This window comes from Marmota monax, unplaced genomic scaffold (genome assembly GCF_021218885.2).
Source record: "Marmota monax isolate L192 unplaced genomic scaffold, Marmota_monax_Labrador192_F-V1.1 WCK01_AAM20220418_F8-fsc00014, whole genome shotgun sequence".
NCBI classification, from domain to species: Eukaryota; Metazoa; Chordata; class Mammalia; order Rodentia; family Sciuridae; genus Marmota; species Marmota monax.
Genome location: NW_026695222.1, coordinates 25,411,705 through 25,433,501, shown reverse-complemented (window position 1 = coordinate 25,433,501; position 21,797 = coordinate 25,411,705). Strand labels below are relative to the sequence as shown.

At 45.4% G+C, this 21,797-nt stretch overlaps 1 protein-coding gene across 1 annotated transcript in view; it reads left to right on the top strand.

Annotated features, from left to right (window-relative positions):
* Positions 1-13,131: 13,131 nt before the first annotated feature.
* Positions 13,132-21,797, top strand: part of Vapb (VAMP associated protein B and C) — a 49,962-nt gene continuing 41,296 nt past the window's right edge. Inside the window, exon 1 of the mRNA XM_046433130.2 lies at positions 13,132-13,327. Coding sequence (XP_046289086.1) covers positions 13,270-13,327 — 58 coding nt within the window. The 5' untranslated portion in view covers positions 13,132-13,269. The remainder of the gene's footprint in view (positions 13,328-21,797) is intronic.

Sequence of the window (21,797 nt, the reverse complement as noted above, 5' to 3'; positions counted from 1 at the left end):
TTTCATAATGCTGTAGTTTAAAAGCAAACACATGCACATATGCATGTGTGTACACATTCAAACACAAATGAAGGAAAGACCAATGGTTTAAATTGCAAACTAAATTGTGAAAAAGACAAAAAAGATTCCATTTAATGCCCACTGCAGAACAACAGGATTAAAGAGAGGAGTTTTGTCAGGAGACCTTGGGCTCCAGGCACGGAGTAGAGAAGCTGGAAAAAGGACAAGGACAGCTGGAGAGGCGGAGTACCAGTGAAGGACTCTGCAGATGCACCATAGCTAGCTGCCACCTCTCCCAGTACCAGCTTTCCTGAGCTGATCATCAGTTATTATCTGTATTGTCAAACATTAAAGCATTCCTGCCACTGCAAAGTCCAATGTCTCAGACTCAGAGGGATAAATAAAGGGAAAAGCAGGACAGGGTTTTGTGCCTGCAAACACACTGTGCATCATCATGGCACAAAGAGATCAGGGCTTCAGGAGGGGATTTAACTACTGAAAAATAAACAAAGGGGAGACAGTTCTTTTGTGACCCCTTTTCCCACCGGAGGAGATAACAGAAGGTATTTACTATGTGTTCCTGCTCCCAGTTGCTACAAATTAAGAATCATCTGCTTTTATTTAATAACATTTGAAGATCGGGGGCGAGGGGTGTCTTCACAGAGTCACACAATGAGGCTGGAGAGCCTGTTCTCAGAGCCTCGGTTCCTGGGTGTTGTTGATCTGTCTGGGACTCGGAAGATGTACCAAGTCGAGCTACATGAGGGGACCCTATGCTTCATAAAGCACCACACAACATACCCACCCTGCAGCAGCTCCCTCTCACACACATGCCAGTCTCCCAGATGCTGGCATGAGGGGTTTGGGGACTCCACCTGTGTGCAGCCTTCGTGATGCAGCTGATGTACCATCATCCACTGAATCCCTCTCCAGACCCCAGAGTTAGGAAGCTTTGTCCTCCCCCTCTGCAAAGACGAGGAAACTAAGGCTCAGACAGCAAGAGAGAAAAGCAGCTCCTGCAGCCAGCACTTCGCAGCAGCCCTGCTGGCTTGATGTGGAGCATGCTAGGCACCTCAGGCACTCATCTCACAGGCCACCTGACCAGGATGGTCAAGACGAAAGCAAGGCCCCTTAGTAATTACCCCCAAGTCCAGGCAAAATGTGTAAAGCCTCATATTGACTAGACCACTGATCAGCCTGATGGCAGCCACTTCACCAGTGACGGCTGCATGCTCCTCCTGAATGCCCTCTCTGTGGATCCAAAATGGCTCTGCCCCATGTCCTCACAGCACTTAAGCCAGAGCGAAGCTCTTCCAAATCACCTACCACAGCCCCACTCCACCTCCAGGTCAGTTCCAACACCTGCCACTGTAGGGCCCAGGTCCCCAAGCCAGCCAGGTCACCTGTAGTGCATCCTGGGGTCACTATCTGGAAGGCATTGCCAGCAACACAGGTCACTCAACTAGTGAGCAATTGTATCACTCACACAGCCACTGAGGGCAGGTAGTGACCCAGGCAGCCAGTGCCCCACTCCTACCACCCCAGGTTAGGAGCACAGCAAAGACACAAACTCTTTCCCAGTGTCAGGGACAGAGACTGCTACAGTCATTTTGGTTTCACAAGAACCCTGCATTGACTACCTATCGTCATTGCTTGTTTTGTTTTTCCACCAGATGGAAAAGCAAAGTCTTGACAGTCACTTGATAGTCTGTAGCTCTAAAAGTTCCAGGGAGCAGGAGCAGAATATGGGAATGGAGAATATAATCTTGACAATGCCATTGCCCCACCTCAGGAGACCTCTGCCCCGTCTCTGTCTCTCCCTCCCTCTGTGCCTCTGCCCACGTGCCTGTCTGTCCATCTACCTGGCATTCAGGGGATTCAGACTTCCTTGTATGTGCCGAGGCCCAGAGGCCGATACAGGCTGCAGCTCTTTGAGGGCTTGGCCTGGCCACAGTCAGCACAGGGTAGCGGGGACTCAAAGCTGCACTTGTAGAGCAGGCAGTTTTTAATCAGATCAGGAAAAACAGCAATGTTTTCTAATCATGCTTTTCACTCACTGGTTGCATAATCTTTTTTTTTTTTTAATTGTATGTATTATTGTCATTTCTTTGGAGTGGCTTGGGGACAGGCACACAGAGACAACGGAAAGAGGTCTCAGGTCCCCCTCCCAACTATTCCCTAGCAGGGCCACCCGAGGTCATCCTGCTCTGCTTTGTCTCCCAGCTGGAGCAGGGAGACAGGGGTCTTGTGTCTTTTGTCTTTCAGTCTAGAGTCCCTCCTCCGTGGATGAAGGAGAGAGGTCTGCCAATGTTCCATTCATACAAATGCACAGATGAAGGTCCCCCACCCCCACTCCCCAACACACTGGAAATGATCTGCAGGGACCCTATAAACTCTCCCCACAATTAAACCACGCTCACCCAGTGCCTCATCAAACATTTATCATGTAGTTCTGCCTCACACTGCCGTGGGGGAACAAGGAGGTAAATATGCCATCCTTACCCCTAAGGAGCGTAGAATCTAATTATCTTCTAGAGATCCTTTGGGGATCTGCTTAATAAATCAATACGAATGATTTGTAATTAGAATATCAATTATTTGTATGCAAATGTGGCCTTCTGGGTGCTTGGGGACAAGTCCTAAGGATTGAAAAGACTCTTTCCCTCACCCCACCCTCTTCAATTCTTAATTACATTATTTCCTTCATTCATCAAACATTTATTGAGCACCTTTTACGTGCGAGGCACAGAGATGGGGACCAGGAATCATTCCCTGGTGACTCAGTCAGCAATAAAGAGCCCAGGGAGTTTGTGGCCATGGGAAAAGCTTTCTATATTTTCCCCAGTCCCCCAACGTCCCCAGTTACCTAGGTCACAGAGACTCAGGGCTGAAGAAGAAAGACCCTCCCAGATAATTGGTCATTCATATCATCGTGCTCCTTTTTGCAAAGACATGGGCATGCATCTGTCTCTGTGACTACCCCACCCCGGCCAGGCTGGTTCTGAGACGCTGGATCTTCAAGGATTTTAACAAACCTGTGCACAGAATTTTCCTGAAATGCCAGCCCCTGTGGCCCCAAGTCCTCACCCCCTGTTCATCCCTTTGCTCCTCCACTCTCTCCTCCATCACCACCGTCTGTTGTGCCTCAAGCCCTGCTTTGTGCTGGAGGCAGGTGTCACACCAAGCCAAGATGGGCCCTCCTGGAGCCTGCTTCCTAGTGGGGCCAGAGACCATAGATAAATAAGTCCATATCCCACATCTGTGAAATTTGCCCCTGCCCTGCACTGTGCTGCATCCGATCACCACCCTCTGCCTCCAGGTTCTCATTTCTCTCTGGCCAGGTACTAACTTTCCCTGTGCCTCAGTTTCTTCATCTGGACACCCAAAAAAAGAAGAGTGTTACTGGCTCGTTATGGTGAGAATGTGTGAACAATGCACATGCAGCTCTTGACAGGGGCTGTTGCACACCTTTGCTCAGTAGTGGCTGCAGCTGATTCTAGCTCCTCTCCCAGTCAGCTTCCGGAGTACCAGTGTAAGGAAGACATTTATAAATGCAGCATGGTATCCTGGATCAGATCCTGGAACAGAAAAGGGGCGTTAGTGTGAAAACTGATGACACCCGGAGCCTGGAGTTCCATTAATAATAATGTACCAATGCTAGTTCCTTAATGTGGACTAGTGTACTAGGATTTGTGTAAAATAACATTAGGGGAAACTCTTAGGGATGTACAAGAACGCTCTGTTCTGTATTTTTAACTTTTCTGCATATTTAAAACTATTCCAAAATAAGTTTCCTTTAAAAAAAAAATAGGTCTACGACAATACCATTGTGAGAGTGTCTGGCCTCATCAGATCTTGGAAGCTAAGCAGAGTCAGACTTGGTTAGTACTTAAATGGGAGACTCCTTAGGAATGCTGGTTGCTTATAAAATTATTTATAGGGATCTAGGACAGATGGGTAATTGTATAACTCCTCTGTATAAAAATATTGGGCAGGGCAGGGCTGGGGATGCAGCCCGATGACAGAGCCCCTGCTTAGCATGTGTGAGGCCCTCATCCAATCCCAACAAAACCAAAAAACAAACTTGGACAGATCTCAATGGGTAAGACCTAGCCTCTGTAGTGTGACACAGAAGTTCCCTTGTCCCTCCTCCCTGACTGGCCACCCTTTTCGGTCCTTGGCCTCCTCATCTGTCAAGTGGGGACAAACGCATCCCTGGACACTTGGAGGATGGCACAAGTCAGCAGGACATTCCTGACGGCACCAACCCCGGGCCATGCACTCTCCTGCAACTCTCCTGTTCCCCGGGGCGTCGCCGAGCTCTGCTCACCTCAGTTTCTCTGCCTGTAAAGTGCAAGTGACTGTAGCTGAGACCGTCACAAGGGCTGGGAACTCTCGAGTGCTGTGGCAGCAGAACTGTGGCTCCCCAGAGGGTTCCACAGCCTGTGCCCCACCTTTGCATGTGGCCCTTGCTGGCAGAAGACACCTCACTGCTGGCCGAGCCCAGGACTCCTGGTGGGAAGGTGGTTCTGGATCACCCAGGTATGTCCTTCCAGGAGGTGGCGGGCATTACAGGCAGAGGCAGGAAGATGAGGAGGCAGAGCTCTGCCAGGGAGTGAGAGAGGACAACGCTACAAGGCTGCCTTTGAACGTGGAGGAAGGGGCCAAGTGCCATGGAAGGGGGGAGACCTCTGGAAGCTGGGCCACACAAGGACAGGTGACCCACAGCCTCTGCACTGCCATAGCCAGCCCACGACTTCAGTTTTGGATATCTGAATTCCAGGGCTGAAGACACTGGGGTGATTTATTATAGCAGTCACAGGGAACCAGCACATGGGCCAATCCAGTACCTGCAGAGAGCAGGAGTCCTCGCTCCTTGGGGTCCCCAAGCAGGTCCTTGGTAGCCTGGGGCTCAGGACTTTTGTTGTTCTCCTCTTCCTTCTCTTTTCTGTCAAGATCTTTCAGATACATAGAATATTATACAAGTAGATACTACATTCGTACATATAAACATATATAATAAAACAAAGCTGGGTGTGGTGGTGCACACCTGTAATCCCAGTGTCTCTGGAGGCTAAGGCAGGAGGATTGCAAGTTCAAAGCCAGCCTCAGCAACTTAGGGAAGCCCTAAGCAACTCAGTGAGACCCCGTCTCTAAATAAAATTTTAAAAAAGGGCTGGGGGTGGCTGTGATTGTGGCTCAGCGGTAGAGCGCTCTCCTAGCACGTGCAAGGCCCTGGGTTCGAGCTTCAGCACCACATAAAAATAAAGATATTGGTCCAACTACAACTAAAAAATAATTTTTTTAAAAAGGGCTGGGGATGTGGCTCAATGGTTAAGTGCCCCTGGGTTCAATCCCCAGTTCCCCCCCCAAAATTTTTTTTAAAAATATATAAAATACACAAACATACATATATATTTAAGACGGCTTGCTAATACCATGAGCTTTCAAGTATCCTCCACCCCAGGCCCCAGGGTGAAGTTCATTTTCTCTTTGTAGAAGTCTTCAAGGTACCCCACGGAGATATTGAGGTCCTGGTAGCCAACCCTAAATGCACCTGCTACTCTATTTGCTCACATGATGGATCCTGATGAGAGGCAGACAAATAGAGAACAAGCTAAATATTGAAAGAACGATCAAGGCTTGCCGTGGGAGAAAATGCCCGTTTATTGAGGCAGCTCTGCATATTTATAGAGCCGGGGATGGTCTGATGGCTGAAACAGTTTAACAGTTTAACGGTTTTGGCAGCTGGCATGGGGTGCTTTCTGATTGGTGGGTAAGGATCATATGAGTCAGCAGGACTCACCATTGGACGGTGGGGGGGGGATGGGAAGTTCTGATTGGTGGGTAAGGATCATGTGCGTCAGCAGGACTCACCATTGGACGGCTCTTCTCCGGACATGGGGAGGTTATTTTTTGAAGCTGGGGCGACTCCCAACAAATATCAAATAGGCAAAACACATAAGAAAGTCAATCACACTCTATTAAAATCAGATTAAAAACAGGTGAGTGAATGAGTGGTGAGGAAGGGATTGAGACCAGGGAGGGTAGAGCTGACATGAGATCCAGGGGCAGAAACGATGATGGGATTTAGCAGTCACCCTTCCTGCGCATCCCGGCTCATCAGAGGGCGTGGCAGCCTGACCGACCCTACACAGAACACAAGAGGTCAAAGATTCAATGGAGAAGTCTAAACCTTTCTTATTTTAAAATAGCCATGGAGTAGCCATGGAGTTACAAAAAATTGCAGAGATGCTGAACAGTGCGTATCCAACACCTAATTCTCGTATTGTTGAGCATCCTACATCTGTGTGGTACACTGTCAGATCCAAGGACCCATTACTGAGATGAGTAGTATGTTACTGTTAACTAAATTCTGTGTCCTAGACATACTTCCTCAGCTGCCCCCAATGTGCTTTTTCTGTTCCAGGGCCCCATCCAGATGCCACACAACATTTAGTTGTCACGTCTCCTTAGGCTCCTCTGCGCTGTGACCTCTTCCTGTGACTCACCCTGTTTTGATGACCTTGGCAGTTTAAGGTGTTCTAGGCAGGTGTTTTACTGGATGTCCTTCAGCTTAGGTTTTTTTGTTTATATATATATATATATATATATTTTTTTTTTTTTTTAATTTAATTTTTCCTGTTACGGGGTCCCCTCATGTTGCCCAGCCTCAAGCTCTTTCGTTAGAGTGATCTTCCCATTCCCGAGTAGCTGGAACTACAGGTGTGCACCTCATCTTATGGTTGCACTGGTGTGGAGACCCCAGAGTGCAAGATGCTTACATCAGGGTTGCCTCCCACCACCAAGGCTTGTCAGCGATGAGGTCGATCTTGATCACCTGGCTAGTGGGTGCTTCCTCAGTTTCCCCACTTTCCATGCCATACTCTGAAGCAAAGTCACTAAGTACAGCCCTTGCTTACAGGGAGGCCTGACCCCGCTCCTTGAGGGAGGAGTGCCTCATGTAAACTATTTGGAATTCTTCTGTATGGGGATTTGTCTTGTCAACTGTTCGATTATTTATGTCATTGTGGACTCCAGGGTATTCGTTTTCTACTCTGGGACGCACTTCAACACCGTGTCGTGCAAGATTGTCATCTCAGCTTGGACTCTGGGAGCCCTTTCATTTGGCACCTCTGCCCTGTGATGTTCTCCCCTTGCTTCACCTTTTGAGCACTTCTTTATTTTCTGGCACTGTAAGTGGTTATAGGTTCATCTCGTATATTCTCTGCTCCAGGCCAAGATTCATCCTTTTTTTTTTCCCAAGGAGTCTGATTCCATTTATGGGGGAACGGAATAAGAACTGAAAGATGAGGCCCGAATGCAATAAAGTATTTCTAACATAACAGCTTCTTAGGAGACTTCTGTTTCGGGCACTACGGAGGATTAGATATGCTGAGTGACCTTCCCAATCAAAACAGCTCACACCCTGGATAAAGTGTTTTAAATGCATCAATAAGCTGGCACAAGGGGTGCTCTGAAGCCAAACAGTGAAGGAAAGATGGAACTCTCAGAGATGAGTTGTGTCCTGAAGCTGGGTTTTGTCCTGGGGAACTGTGGAAGTCAGTGGGCAAATACTTCGATTTTCTCAGTCTTTTGGGTTTCACAGGACAGAGCACAAAGATCAGGTTATGTCCCCGCCCAAGTTGGGGAGTCTAGTAGGTTCATCCAGGACCCAGTGAACCAAAAATACCGTGCACAGCCCAAAGGAGGAACAGCAGATGGAGGAACTTGCAGAGAGAGAGAAGGTCATGTCTTCCAGGAACCGTGAATGCAGGGTAGCTTCCCAAATGGTTTGCAGCCTAAATGCACAGGACCCAGGTGGTCTGCAAACCCTCAGCTGAGCAGTGAAATTTGCACTGACTGGTGCTCACCCACCACCCACCCCTGGCAGAAGCCAAGGCAAATCATTTCTGAAGGAGCCACCACCCTTCCAGGCCTGGCAGATTGAATACTCCACTAACAGCTACGATGATGTTTGCTACCCCATGTTCTCTCCTAGAATCCGGCTGCACCCCATTGGGAGGTAGAATCTCTGTCTCCACCCTTTGGTTCTATCTAGAGGCCACAAAGAAGGGACCCTCTGTGGCTTCTGAGGCTAGGTTAGAAAAGGTGACCTAGTGTCTCCCAGGTGCTCGCTTTGTCTCTTATCTCTCTGAAGGAAGTCTTGCTGTCCGTCTGAAGCCTGGCACGTGGATCAATCATGAAATGTCTCAGGGGAGTGGCTGCCAGCCACCTGGCTGGGCTCATCCATGCCGACCTGTGTGCATTCCAGCCTGGAATTCCATTGTCCTGGCTTCTGGAAGGTAATCTCTCAAAATGCTCCCAGTATCTTTCTTTGCCTGAGGGCCTGGCATCATACTGGGTAGTACTAACTTTGCCATTGAGGATGGGGGCTGGCTACCAAGACCGACAGTGTGACGTAGGGCAGGGGCTTTGGGTTGTGTGATATCTGACGACCTGGAGAATGAAATCAGTCATGTGGGCAATCAATCAATCAACCATGTAATATAATAGAGCCCCAGTAAAAAACCCTGGACACTGAAACTGGAAAGCTTCTGTAGGAGGTTGACATTCTGGGCATGTGGTCACACGCTGACACCAAAGATCAACACATCCTGGTTCTGCAGGGAAGGAGCTGTGCACACTCCACATCTGGAATCCTCTGATTTTAATCTGCATCCTTTCGTCAGAGACGGTATCTGCGAGTATAACGGCATTCCCCACATTCTGTGCGTCCTTCTGGAGAATTATCAAGCAGAAGGGTGGCTTTAGGAAGCTACTGAAGCTGCAGGTGCTGTCAGAGACACAGAGACCTTAGAGATTGTCCTTGAACAGGGTGGCTGTCCCTGAATTCCCTGCACACCTCAGCCACTGGTTCCCTGTGTCTCCGAGGCCTGAGAGCCGCCTGGCTGAGCCTGGTCAGCCCTTGAAGTGTAAGTCACAATGATGGGGCTGTTGCTATCTGAAGGCACTGGGTTTGGGGGTGATTAGTAACTGAAATGCCAGGCCTCCGAGAATGCTCAGCTAAGGTTATAAAGCCACAAGAAAATAGAGGCTCTGAGTGGGAGCCCGCAGAATGGCAGAGCAGGACTCTAACGGAAGGTGTGTCTCCCACATTTATAGAAAAAGGAGGGTGGTCAGGAAGCCGTTCTCTCTCAGCCATGGACACACCCTAACCCTGCTCTGAGAAGCTGCTGAGGCTGAGCCGCGCCATCTCCTCAGATGCCGGCAGAGGAACATAGGAAGACTGGAAAGCAGAACAGGGCAGGGGGCCTGCTCCTTCCTGCCTGCTTCATGTCCCCTCAGCGTCCCTTTAGTGGTAACCCTTCACTCAGCAGTGGCAGCTGTGCCAGTGTCCAGATGTTTCTGGCAACCCTAGAAGTGGCCCCATGGCATCCCTTTCACAGCCCCAGCCATGGCCAGTTTGCGCTCCGCTTCTGTGGAATACCATGGAAACTGGCAGAAACTCCCATTCAGTTACCCCCCAACCCCCGGCCACTAGAAAGCCCGTTCACCACACACCACTGACCGCATGTGCACTGACCTCACTGTGGGTTACATCGTGACCTGCTTGTGAACTGCTCATTGCAACAAGAAGTGCAAAAAGTGCCCATTACCCACCAAGCCGCAGCTGCCCTGACTACAGAACTCTGGGGTGAGACTGCTGCCTCTGATTCCATGGGCTAGAACAGAAAGCAAGCAACCAGCACCCATCTCTGAACTCTATGCTTAAATTACAGAGAACCAAAGAGATTATATGGATTCCTTAAAAAAAAAACAAAAACAAAACAAAACAAAAAAACCTTTATGTCTTGTAGTGAAAGATTTTCAAACTTGCTAGGTATCATACCCCAAATGTAACTGGGTGAGTTGTGAGAAGACGTTGGTGAATGTCCCCCCACTCCAGGGCACACACTCCAGCAATGACTCTGGAGAGGCAGCTCCGTGGTGGAGGCAAGAGGCCCTGAGCTCTATCCACAGCGCCAATAAAGAAAGAAAAGAAAATGAAATTAAAAGCTCTTGGGGCTGAATTAGTGACTGAAAGAGAGATCTGAAGAAATATCCAGAATGTAGGACATGAAGATGTAAGATTAAGGTGTGACAGAGAGCTTAAGAAATAGGAGGAGTGGCATGAAAAACTTTAAAAAATTCATTTAATTCTTTCCTCTCCCTCCATCCCTTCCTGCCTTCTCTTTCTTTCTTTCTTGATCCACAGTAAATAATGCATTTTATTCTTTCTCTCCTGCTTTCCACTCTTCCTCATGACACTCTATTAGATGCACGTGGATGTTAATGAATATAACTGAAACAAAAGTTTCATGAAACAATACAATTTCACTGCAAATTATCTACCCCCCCCCTTTTTTTCCCTCAATGCTGATAACAACCAACTCAATTGGTCCACTTTTGGGAAATGAAACTACAGTTTGAAAAACACTAGTTGAATAAAACACAAATCACAATCCCAGATGTAAAGAATGAGAGAATAGGGTTGATGTAAAATTTAAAAGAGATAGCATCTCCCATGCTACAACACAGCTGAACCCTAAGACATCATGTTCAAGGAGTTATAAGCCAGTCACAAAAGGAAAATATCAACTGCACTTATTTGAGGTACCTAGAGTAGTCACGTTCATACAGGCAGAAAGTAGAACATTGCCAGGACCTGGGAGGAAGTGGAAATGAGGAATGACTATTTAAGGGGTCCATTTCCAGTTTTGCAAGATGAAAGGAATTTGAAGATGGGCGATGGTGATGGTTGTACAGCAACATGAATATACTTAAATACCACTGAGCTGTGCACTTAAAAATGGCACCTGGTCAATTCTGTTATGTGTATTTTAGCATGATAATAAAGTAAAATGAAATTGAGAAATGTATTATTACTACTACTATTATCTGGGAATTTTTCAGAATGATGAAAGACACTAATCAACAAATTCAGAAAGCAAAGAATTCAAGGAACATAAATTTTAAAAGATACATCTTGGTGAAACTGCAGAACACAAGAACAGAGGGGAAAATGTAGATTTCCTTTGAAGGGATAATGATAAGATTGTCATCTGACTCCTCCCGAAAAACATGGGAGCAGCGGGTAGAGGATGGTGCCTGCACTGTCCTGAGACAGAGACAGAGAGAGACTGCTACTCTAGCAAGCAAGTGGCCGGATGTTTTAAGAACCAGGGAAAATAAATTCATTTGCAGACAAAAACCAAGAGAGCTTGCATCAACCAACCCTTAAAAAAGTAAAAATTAAAGAATGTACTTCAGACACAAGTAGAATGATCCCAGTTGTGTAAGTTGAGATGCAAGAAGAAAAGATAAGCAAACAAGTTTTAACCATGTGGTTGAATTGACTATGTAAAACAAGTTAATAACGTTTCACAGGGTTGAGGTAGAAAAGACTAAACCTACACTACAATTAACACATACAATTTAGCTGATGGGTGATTAAAATATTCCAAAGTCCTTATAGTTCAAGGGAGCAGGGTAAAGATATTTAAAAAATTAGACTTTCATAAATAACTTGTCAAAATTTTTAAGATAACCGCTAAAACAATAGAAATAGAGTACATGGGCTGGGGCTGTAGCTCAGTGTGAGGCACTGAGTTCCAGCCTCAGCACCACATAAAAATAAATAAATAAAATATAGTGTGTCCATTGACAGCTAAAAAAAGTATAAAAAAAGAAATAAAGCACATAAGAGAAGAAAAACAGATTGAAAAAAAAATCAACTCCAAGGAACTAAGAAAGTGGAAAAAGTAAAAAGCAAGGAGGACAATAGAAACAACAGTATAAGATGGGTGTGGTGGCACACACCTGTCATCCCAGCAACTCAGGAGGCTGAGGCAGGAGAATAGAAAGTTTAAGGCCAGCCTCAGCAACTTAGTGAGACCCTGTCTCAAGAAAAGGGCTGGGGATGTGGCTCAGTGGTAAATCACCGTTGGGTTCAATTCTCAGTATCTCCTACAAAAAACAAATAACAATATTAGAAATATATTAGTAAATATAATATATTAGTAAATATATTAGTAAATATAATATTAGTTATATTAGTAAATATAATAAGTATAAATGGACTAAATGCCCCAGTTAAAAGACAAAGATTATCCTTGAAAACTTTCAAGTATACAGAGAAGTGGGAAGAATAGAATGAAGAACATCTATATTCTGACCCGAAAGTTAACTATTGTCAACAATTTGCCACGCTTGTTTCATCTATATATGTACGTATGTATGTATAGGAGATATTAAGGACACCTATTTTATTCAGCTAATATTATACAGTGAAACACTATTTAAATGGAATAATGATGTAGAACCTCCGTTTTTGAGGTCAAACACATCTGGGTTCCCAGAGATTTTTAATCATGTAATTAATTTGTTCATTATTTATTTAAAGAATGTCTTTCCCTTAGGTGCTAGCAAGAGGGTGGGAATCAAGCAACTTTTCTGGTCATTATATTTCTAAAAAGGTTTGTTGCATGAAAAAATGGCGTCTATTAGTAAAGGCTCCAGCATAGTGTTTGTTGCACAATAAACATTAAATGTAGAGCAGCTTTTATTTATGATAGCTGCTTATTGTTGTTGAAAGCATTCAGCAGAGTGGCACAAAATAAGCAAACAATAATTGGTAGTTTATTATGTTTATAATTATTATTTATGATCCATCACAGTGCATATAGCACATATCACTCACCCATAAACACCACGTTTATAATAATAAGTGCTTTCATTATTATTCAAGTCTCTAACAGTGCCCGGCACCACATGAGCAACAGAGATGTGGAAGCCTATACTTGTTAATTATTATTAAGCAAAGCACTTAACTCAACGGCTGGCCCCCCAGGCCTCTAATAAACAGGCTTGCAGGAACTAACACCCAGGCCGCCCCTCCTCCCAAGCAAAGCGAGGCCCCGCCCCCTGCTGCCCGCAGCCCCGCCCCGTGGCCTGGGCTGCGTCTGCGCACTGCCTGGGCACCGCTTCCCGCTGCTCAAGCCGGCCAGCTGCTGCGTGCGTGCGTGCGTGCGTCGCTGCGTGCGTGCGTGCGTGCGTGCCGTGAGCTCGCCCGGCACCGCGGCCTCGCCCTCCGCCCCTGCGCCTGCACCGCGTAGGCCACCCCCCCCCCCGCGCGCGCCCCCGCTGCCGACCCCCGCCCGCGCCGCTGGCCCCTCGGGTAGAATTTAAAGGGGGCGCAGCATTCCCGCCCGGCCCAGGTGACCTCTTGGGGGTCTCCCTGCCAGAGGTGCCCCGCCGCCAAGGAACATGGCGAAGGTGGAGCAGGTCCTGAGTCTCGAGCCGCAGCACGAGCTCAAGTTCCGAGGTAAGCCCCGGAGGCCCGCGGCTGCCCGCCGCGGCCCCCGCCCGCGCCGGAGGACGGAGCCCGGCGCCGATGACGTCGCGCAGGTCCCCGCCGACGGCGCGGCCGCGGGGCAGTGGGGCCTGCTGCCTCGGCGCCGCCCGGGCGCTGCGGAGCGCCTTCTGGACCCCGAGGGCCACGGGGCCGGGTGAGGGGCCGGGTCCTGCTCCTCCTCCCCCAGCCTCCCGTGGCCTCGCCTTCGAGGCACACTTGTCAAGAAGGCCACCATAACTTCTGAGGACTTCGAGGAGTGCAAGCACTGGTGGCCCTCTGTCTGGAAGGCCCTTCCCCTGCGCTTCACAAGGTCTCAGCTTAGTGTCACCTGCTGAATGGCCTGCACTGACCACCAGACCACCGTGGACACCATTGTCATGCCTGTCACATCTCTGACTTGTGATCAGCACAGCACGTTTCACCACCCAGTCACTGAGTTTCGACACTAGATGGGAAACCCCATGAGGACAGTACCTTGTCTGTTCGCTGCTCTGTGTTCAGTACATACTAGGTGCCTAATAAATGTCTGTTGAAGGAATACATAAAGGGAACCTCCTCCAGAGTTCTGATGGGAGTGGACCACCATTCTCTCGAGGGTCTTCCTCGTGCTGAGGGAGGCCGCCAGGGTGCTGGGACATCCTTTTTATTCCCAGAGATGCTTGGAGTTGTAGCCAGCAGGAGGCTGGAGCAACAAGTGCCCCTCTGGGAAGCCAGGGCTCTGGTTTCTCCTCTGCACTTAACCACGTTTTATATGTGTATCTATATATCTATATATACGCACACACATATATAATTTCATATATATAAAATACATATAACACATATAACTTTTTTTTATCATATGTATAAGTATTTTTGTATCTGTTTCTTTCCTTCTTTACCAAAATGTAAGGGTCATGAGGCAAAAGACAACAGAGAGCTTGTCCAGGTTGCTCATTCATTCTTTTTGCATTCATTGAGTAATTGTAGCGAGCACTGGGGAGAGTTAGAGCTCACCATATTCTAATCAGAGGAGATTACCATGAACAAGGTCTTTGCAGGTAGTGGTAAGTTCTGTAAAGGAAATAACAGACTGACTTGATGAAGGTGTAGTTTAGATCCAATGGCCGGTCACCACTGTATGGCCTGCATGTGGCCCACGGTAGGTGCTCACTTAATTTTTGTGAAATGAATGCCGGCCAGAGGCACCTTGGTTTTTGTGTGTTGTAAGGAAGTAGTGTAGGGTAACTTGACGAAAGTTACCCAGTTGGCAGATGATACTTTTGAACCCAGACTTCAGAGCTCACACTTGACTATTATGCTGTCAGACCCCAGAATTGTGGCTCTCACTTTACCATTGAGGTTAATAATGTGAAATGACTCTGAATGTGTAAGAAATCCAAGGTTCAGTTGAAATGGAAACAAAACAAAACAACCCCATAGAAACCTAGCATGGGATCCTCATTCCATGACAGTATACAGAGGATCTCTCTCTACTCACAGTAGTTTGGTTTATGATTTTTCTACCCTACAGTGGTGTGAAATTGATATATATTCAGTAGAATCTGTTTTGAATTGTGAAGTTTGATCTTTGCCCAGGTTAACTATATGTGGTTTGTTCTTCTCTATCTGATGCTGAATAGTGACAGAGAGCTGCAGCTCCCAGCAGTCACAGTCACAGGAGGAGACAACTGATACTCCACAGTGTACTGTGTTGCTGGCATTTTTTTGGATATTGTGTTTTTTGCTTTTGTATTTCATTGTACAAAACATGAGCTATTCAGCATATATTTAAATAACATTATTATTAAATAGGTTTTGTGTTGGATGATTTTGCATAACTGTAGGCTAATTTAAGCAATCTGAGCACGTTTAGGGTAGGCCAGGCTAGGCTAAGGGACAATGTTTGGTAGTTTAGGTTATTAAATGCATTTTTGACTTAAAGTATTTTCAATTCATAATGGGTTTTTAGAATGTAATTCCATTGTAAATCGAGGAACATCTGTACCTGAACTTGTGTGGTCTCAGGGACTTCTGGAGGAGCTAGACTGGGAAAGGAATCCAAGTAGTCACGTGAAGGTGGTGAGTGATGGTTTTCCCTTGAGTAGTCTGAAATTCTCTATCCGGGAAACCTGACTTGGTTCTTCTGTGAATTGACACATAGATTCAGTTAGTCCACAAATACTCACCTGCTCCGTTGTCAGACACTGGAAGAAGCCAGGTCCTATCAGTTGTCCCCTCATCCTCCCTCAGCGTCTTCCCTAGTACTTTAAGTGTGGGGACTGGCAGGTGAGATCATCAGCCAGGATAGTACACAGCCAAGTAAGGCAATGGAGCATGTTCTGGGAGCATTGCAGAGGTCTACTCCTAAGACAGGTATCATCTGAGCTGGTTGCAGAGGTCCACAAAGCCAGCTAGAAAGAGAATGGGTGGGGAGCATTTCAGACAAAGCAAGTTGCCTGTATAGAGGCGGAAAAGCTGAGGTGACTGTTCCTTTGGGATGCCACCATAGCAGCAAAGAAATTCAGGGCAAAGTAGGAGCCAAGGCTTCCTACAGACAGGGTCAGATCTTCTCAGTCCCTTGGTGCCTAGTGTTGAGTTAAAATTGTGTGGCTGTTCCGCACCCCCCCACACCCCTGTACTGGAGATCAAACCCAGCTTCTTGTGCATGCTAGGCAAGGGTTTTTCCACTGAGCCACATCCCCAGCTTCAAATTGTGTTGCTTTCTAAATAGTTCTTCCTTAGATTGACTCCCTGAAACCCAAGCCCCAGTGCAAGCACTCTCCTCTAGTGTGTTTTACAGAGAAAATTCATGTTTTTGTTCCAGTTCTTTGACTTAAAGGATGTGTGACCTTGTGCTGCCACTTCATTCCCTGGTGCCTGGATCTGGAGTTGTTGGGGTGACACTCCTACCTTGTGTCTCAGTTGCATAGAAAGTTTTGCTGCTTTTTAGGAAGGTACTCTGTAGATGCAGAAGTCTGTACAGAGATTTCTGGTTGAATACATGAAGCTGGTTTCATCTCTTCAGCTTGTTTACTTAAAGGGTATGGCAAAGTGATCTCTCTGACCCTGGGTTGGCTAAAGTAAGGATGGCCAAAGTCATTGGGTATTTTTGCTAGGGAAGTGGTCCAGGAGAATTTGTGGTGTCAAATTGTTGAAGGGCATTGCTCCTAACTTTGGAAGAGGCATCTGTAGGCATGTGTAAACCATTTTTGAGGTGTTTTGCTCATTTGTTTGAAGCTGAATGTGAAGATAATCAAATTAGAATAGAGACTCAGTGGTCTGGCTTGTTGTATGGCGATAATTCATTTCAGGATGAGAATTGACACATATAATTGGTCTCTTCTAGGTTATTCAGGATAACAACTCTGATTTCTGGTGGTTCACCTAAATGAATCAAATCTCTAAGCTAACTTTGCTTAAGAAGTTAATAATTAAAATACCCATCATTCAGAAGAAAATTAGCCATCTTTTAAGTACAGCCTAAGATGATGGTGTGGGATTGTATGTTATCAGAGTCTTCATAACCTTGGGATTTTTGTGTAGTATGTTAAATTTAAAGATGTTACAGTGGAAGAAGAACACAAATTTACATGACCTTGTTCAATTTGATAGAACATATCATGTTGCATGTGTTGAGTGACAAGGGAGAGAGACTGGGTTCCTGATAGAAAAGCATGCCCCAGTGGATTTGCCTAGATTTAAAATTGGACTTCAACAGATCATTTTAAGAAGCAACAAAGGTAGAAGCTCCTTCAAACCAGGAACTTTTGGAGAGAGGAAAGGTTTTGAAACCTGTGGAGTGAGATTGTGTTCGGTTTTCGTTGTCACTCTTCCCATTGATGTCTGGTCCTCCCAAGGCCTAATCCTTTCCTCTCTGTCTCCTCCCTTTGATCCCACTGTGTCCAGCTCAGAGAACACTTTCAGAATGAGTCACTTCTAAGGCATTTTATCTCTTCTTTTTCCACTCCCTCCCCTTCCATCAGATTTTATCTGTGGTAAGTAGTGTGTTTTCTATTTCTTTGGTCATTGTCCAAGACTTAATCCTTTGTCACATCCTGGCACACCCTCTTGCCAATGGTACTATCACCTAGGAATGATCAGTAACCATCTTCGAGCTGGGACTGTGGCTCAATGATAGAGCACTTGCCCAGTACTGTGAGGCACTGGGTTTGCTCCTCAGCACCACATAAAAATAGATAAACAGCCGGCTGTGGTGGGGCACGCCTGTAATCCCAGTGGCTCTGGAGGCTGAGACAGGAGAATCATGAGTTCAAAGCCAGCCTTAGCAACGGTGAGGCGCTAAGCAACTCAGTGAGACCCTGTCTCTGAATAAAATACAAAATAGGACTAGGGATGTGGCTCAGTGTTCGAGTGCCCCTGAATTCAATCCCGGGTACCCCAAATAAATAAATAAGTAAAGGTTTCTTGTCCATCTACAACTAAAAATATTAAAAAAAAAAAATAACCATCCTCATAAGGTCGAAGCTTAAACCCATTGTGGGCCATTTACTTTTGCTTTGTTCTGAGACTCAGCCAGTAGCCTTCAGGAAGTCTGAGTCGTGCCATTGGTCTCTAGGGATAGGGCCAGTGGGCTGGTGTAGTTGATCACTACTTTTGGGGGAAATAGGAACTTGGGAACTGTAAGTGATAACTTAGGGACACTCTCTTTTTTTGCATAAGGAAAGCAAGCTTAGAATCATTAATTGAGCCCCTCAAGTTGATGTGTAATTTAGGATTGTTTAGAAAGTTAAAAAAAAAAAAGCTAAAACCCTGTGGATATAGTCCATTCATTGCAATAATTATCTTTCAGATGCTAAGTACAACATTAATTCTTTAGCTTTAGTGTAGCACTGATTCCCTTCACATTTCATGATCACATAGGCAGACTGTGATTTACAGCACAACAAAATGTCAGCAGTGTGCTTAAGATTCTTTATGGTATGGTTTAAATCCGTCCTGAATAGATTATCTTCATTTATTTAATTATTAACCAGCTTGCTCATCAAAACCAAGTGGCATTAAATCTACTAAGCTTGAGTCAAACTTAAATCTTCTTAGATAATACTGTTGAACTAGAAGTTAACTTTTTTATTTATTTTTTTTCATTCCACTTATTTGCTTTCTTTTCTTCACAGTTAAGTTCCTCGGGGAATGTGTAGTTGCTGGCCATGCGCTTGTATTTAGAAGGTGGTGGTGATGTCTCCTTAGTGTGTGTGTGGTGTAACAGGCCTCACTGCTGTTTTCATAATTACCTAGCAGCTTTTCATCCAAGTGTGGATTTATTAAAATAATTAGTTTGAATTGATACTTATTAAAGAGCTGGACTCTTGAACATTATTAACACTATCTTTTATTTATTAGAAGTATATAGCATCTTTTTTCAAATGCTGAAGGCAAAATATGGAGCACTTTGACCTTGCAATATTGCCACTAAGTAGTTGAAATCAGGGGAGGAGTCCGAGGAGAAATTATGTTGGTTCTCACTCACATACTCCCCCAGGCTCGAATTTGAGAAACTGAAATTTCAAATTTACAGAAAGGATTATCTCAAAGATTGCCTCTTACAGCCTCCATTTGGTGAAAAACTTACCATCTAAAGGACGGCCATGCTTTGGAAGCAGTGAGCGTAGCTCTCAGCAAGATGATGGGCAGGATGGACAAAGCGCTGCTTTCCATCAGTCAAGACGAAGGGCCTCAGAGTGTCTTTTACATAAAATAAAAGCCTTCTACAGTTATTTTGCACTGGGGATTGCATTAAAAACAAAGTTGCATTATGGTTTTCAGGCTGACTTCCATGTTTTCTGTCCTCATAGGCCCCTTTCAGGCGTCCACCTCTCATACTCAGGATGGCTCTGGCCCTTGCTCAGTGGGTAGGTGCGTTCTTTGAAGTTTTTACCTGGCAGACCTGGACAGCTGGCTCTACAAAAACGAGTTCTTGTTTTAAGAACTTTGTTATGGGAACAGAGTTACTGAATTTGACAGTCATTTTAAGTTATTATAAAAAATAACTGTGGCAGAATAGTATCTCTAGAATATCCATTTTTTTCAGAAGGTTAAAGGCATTGTTTTAAAAGAAGCTGTTGATGCCTAGATAATACTCTGGGGGGCCTCAGAGTTTTTCCCCCTTTCCAGGGGTGAGGCTGGGGTAGGAACTGTTGAGAAATGGCTATTGTGAAATAGTCCTCTGGGAAAACATTGAAAAGCTTACTGTTAATATTTTATATTAATTGTAAAGCTATGCAAGTACTTTGGTAGAGTTTTCCTCCGTTCTTTTGGAGGGTTATTATTATTATTTTTGATAAGTAGTTTAGTATTTTTCTCCCCCGTGTCAAGTAATGACTTCCTTGGAGAGAGAGAGAGAGAGAGAGAGAGAGAGAGAGAGAATGTGTGTGTGTGTGTGTGTGTGTATGTGTGTGTGTCTCCCCTCCCCAATGGGCACCTGTGACATTGCTGGTGGGGCACATTGTGCTGATAAGGGTTTGTGAGTTTGTGCACTCTTGGCCTTTCAGAAGGCTCCTGTAGTCTTTGCCTATCAGGGAAAGAAATTAGGGAAATAAATATTTTGGGAGAGGAGTGCGTTGAGACTGCTGTGGTTTCCCGAGTTTTAGATTGTGCTTGAAGACAATCTCCCAGGACCATGTACCCCATTGGAATTGCTGAGGCTGTGCCTTAGAACCCTGAAGACTCCAGGTCTTTAAGTTGTCTCTGAAGGCTTATGAGTGCTCTGAGAATGCAGGGAGAGCAGACAGCTGAGTGCAATGGCTGTGTAAGGGTCAGGTGGAGGCTTCCTCGTCCCAGTCAGGGTCTGCAGCTGAAAGCAGTGGTAGATGTGAATTTTGCAAAACCAGGGTAAAGAAAAGGTGAGGGAGAACGAATGCTTCATTGTCAATAGCTAGTCTACAAAGTGTAGGGACCACAGGTAGGAGGTGCTTTTATTTTCTGCCTTATATTTAGTCTATATAGCAATCTCAGATGACTCATTCAGCGACTGGGTAACTCGCCCTGAAGGAGGCCACAGTATTAATGGTGATGCTGGGTTCTGACCCAGGTTGTTTAATGCCAGAGCCCTAACAGGACTCTGAGCCAGGTGTGGTTTAGGCACCATAATTTATACTGCTGTCAGCTTGCTAGATTAACTTATAAAGGATTTATTCTTGAGAGGGAGGCAGAGAATTTGTAACCATTAAGGAATTAATGACTGTCAGAATGATTTCTGAAGAATATCAATTCATTAAGAATTATTCTTGGAAATTTTTAAGAAGAACTTTTTACCTTATTATAAAAAGAACGTTCAGCCTGGTTATTCCAAAGCATGCTTTGATTTATATTGTGGATATTAGTTTGCTTTTATATCAGATTTCAATGATATTTCACAATTCTGTATGTTTAGAAGCCTTGACTTTGTGAGTAATTTGTGATCCTGCTCCCCATTTCTTGGAAGGTGTGGTAAAGCTTGTGTTTAGTAGGAATTTCATAGGTTTGCAGACTTGTAAAGTGGGAATTAGAGAAATGTAAAGGGTGCTTGTTAAGGTAGGATTGTCTAAAATAAATAGCATTTATAGGTGCCACTTTAAACTTTACAAGCGGAACTACTATACCTTTAGTTCTGTGTGCTTCTGATGGGCCACTGCTTTGGGCAGAGAAGCAAATAAGATGAGTTAATATACAACTAGAGATTCCTTTGAATGTGGCAAGAGGTCAGCTTAAGACGATGTCAAAAAAAAAAGTGCTGTTTTCATCTGTATGGGATGTACTTTGGGATGTCGTCATTCACCCAAATGATGGCTTCATCAGGATACAAGCAGAGTCAGAATGCGCCTAAAGACCAGCTGCAGTGATCGTCTGCGTGGCACATGGTTGTCTATAGAGACCAGCTACTGCTCTTCTTTTGCACAACCTGTCCTTTGTGGTTTTATTCACATGGAACTGACTCCCTTGGAGATATGAGAGGATGCTAGGTTAGGCTTTGATTCAGTCCCATGCACTGAAAGTTTCCTATGGGCTAGGCTTTGGTTTGGTTTGGTTCTGGGGAGGAAGACCTGGCCCTTATATGAGTTTCTATCATCTTGGTGTTGGGGGATGATGAGGAAAAATGGGGACTGGACTCATGGTATGCCCTCCATTGGGAGCTTAGAACAGCTGTGTTAATTCTGTGTTGGGCTTTAGATCACACATTTGAAATGTGTGATGTGGTGAGCTTGTTCTTTGCTGGACATTTTTCTAAGTGCCTATTTATTTAATTCTTGCAGTAAGGCTAGGAAGTGGGTACAACTGTGATCCCTAGATTATTGACCCAAGTCACAAAGTGGAGTTGAGATGCATGATCTGCCTGACTGCAAAGCAGTGGTCTTCTTCATTCTTGTGCCCACTGGGTTTCCTCCTTTCAAAGAGTGTCATTGCCCTTAGCTTTCTTATCTATTATGTTGTCAGGAAGATGATAGAAGGACTGGAAATAGGA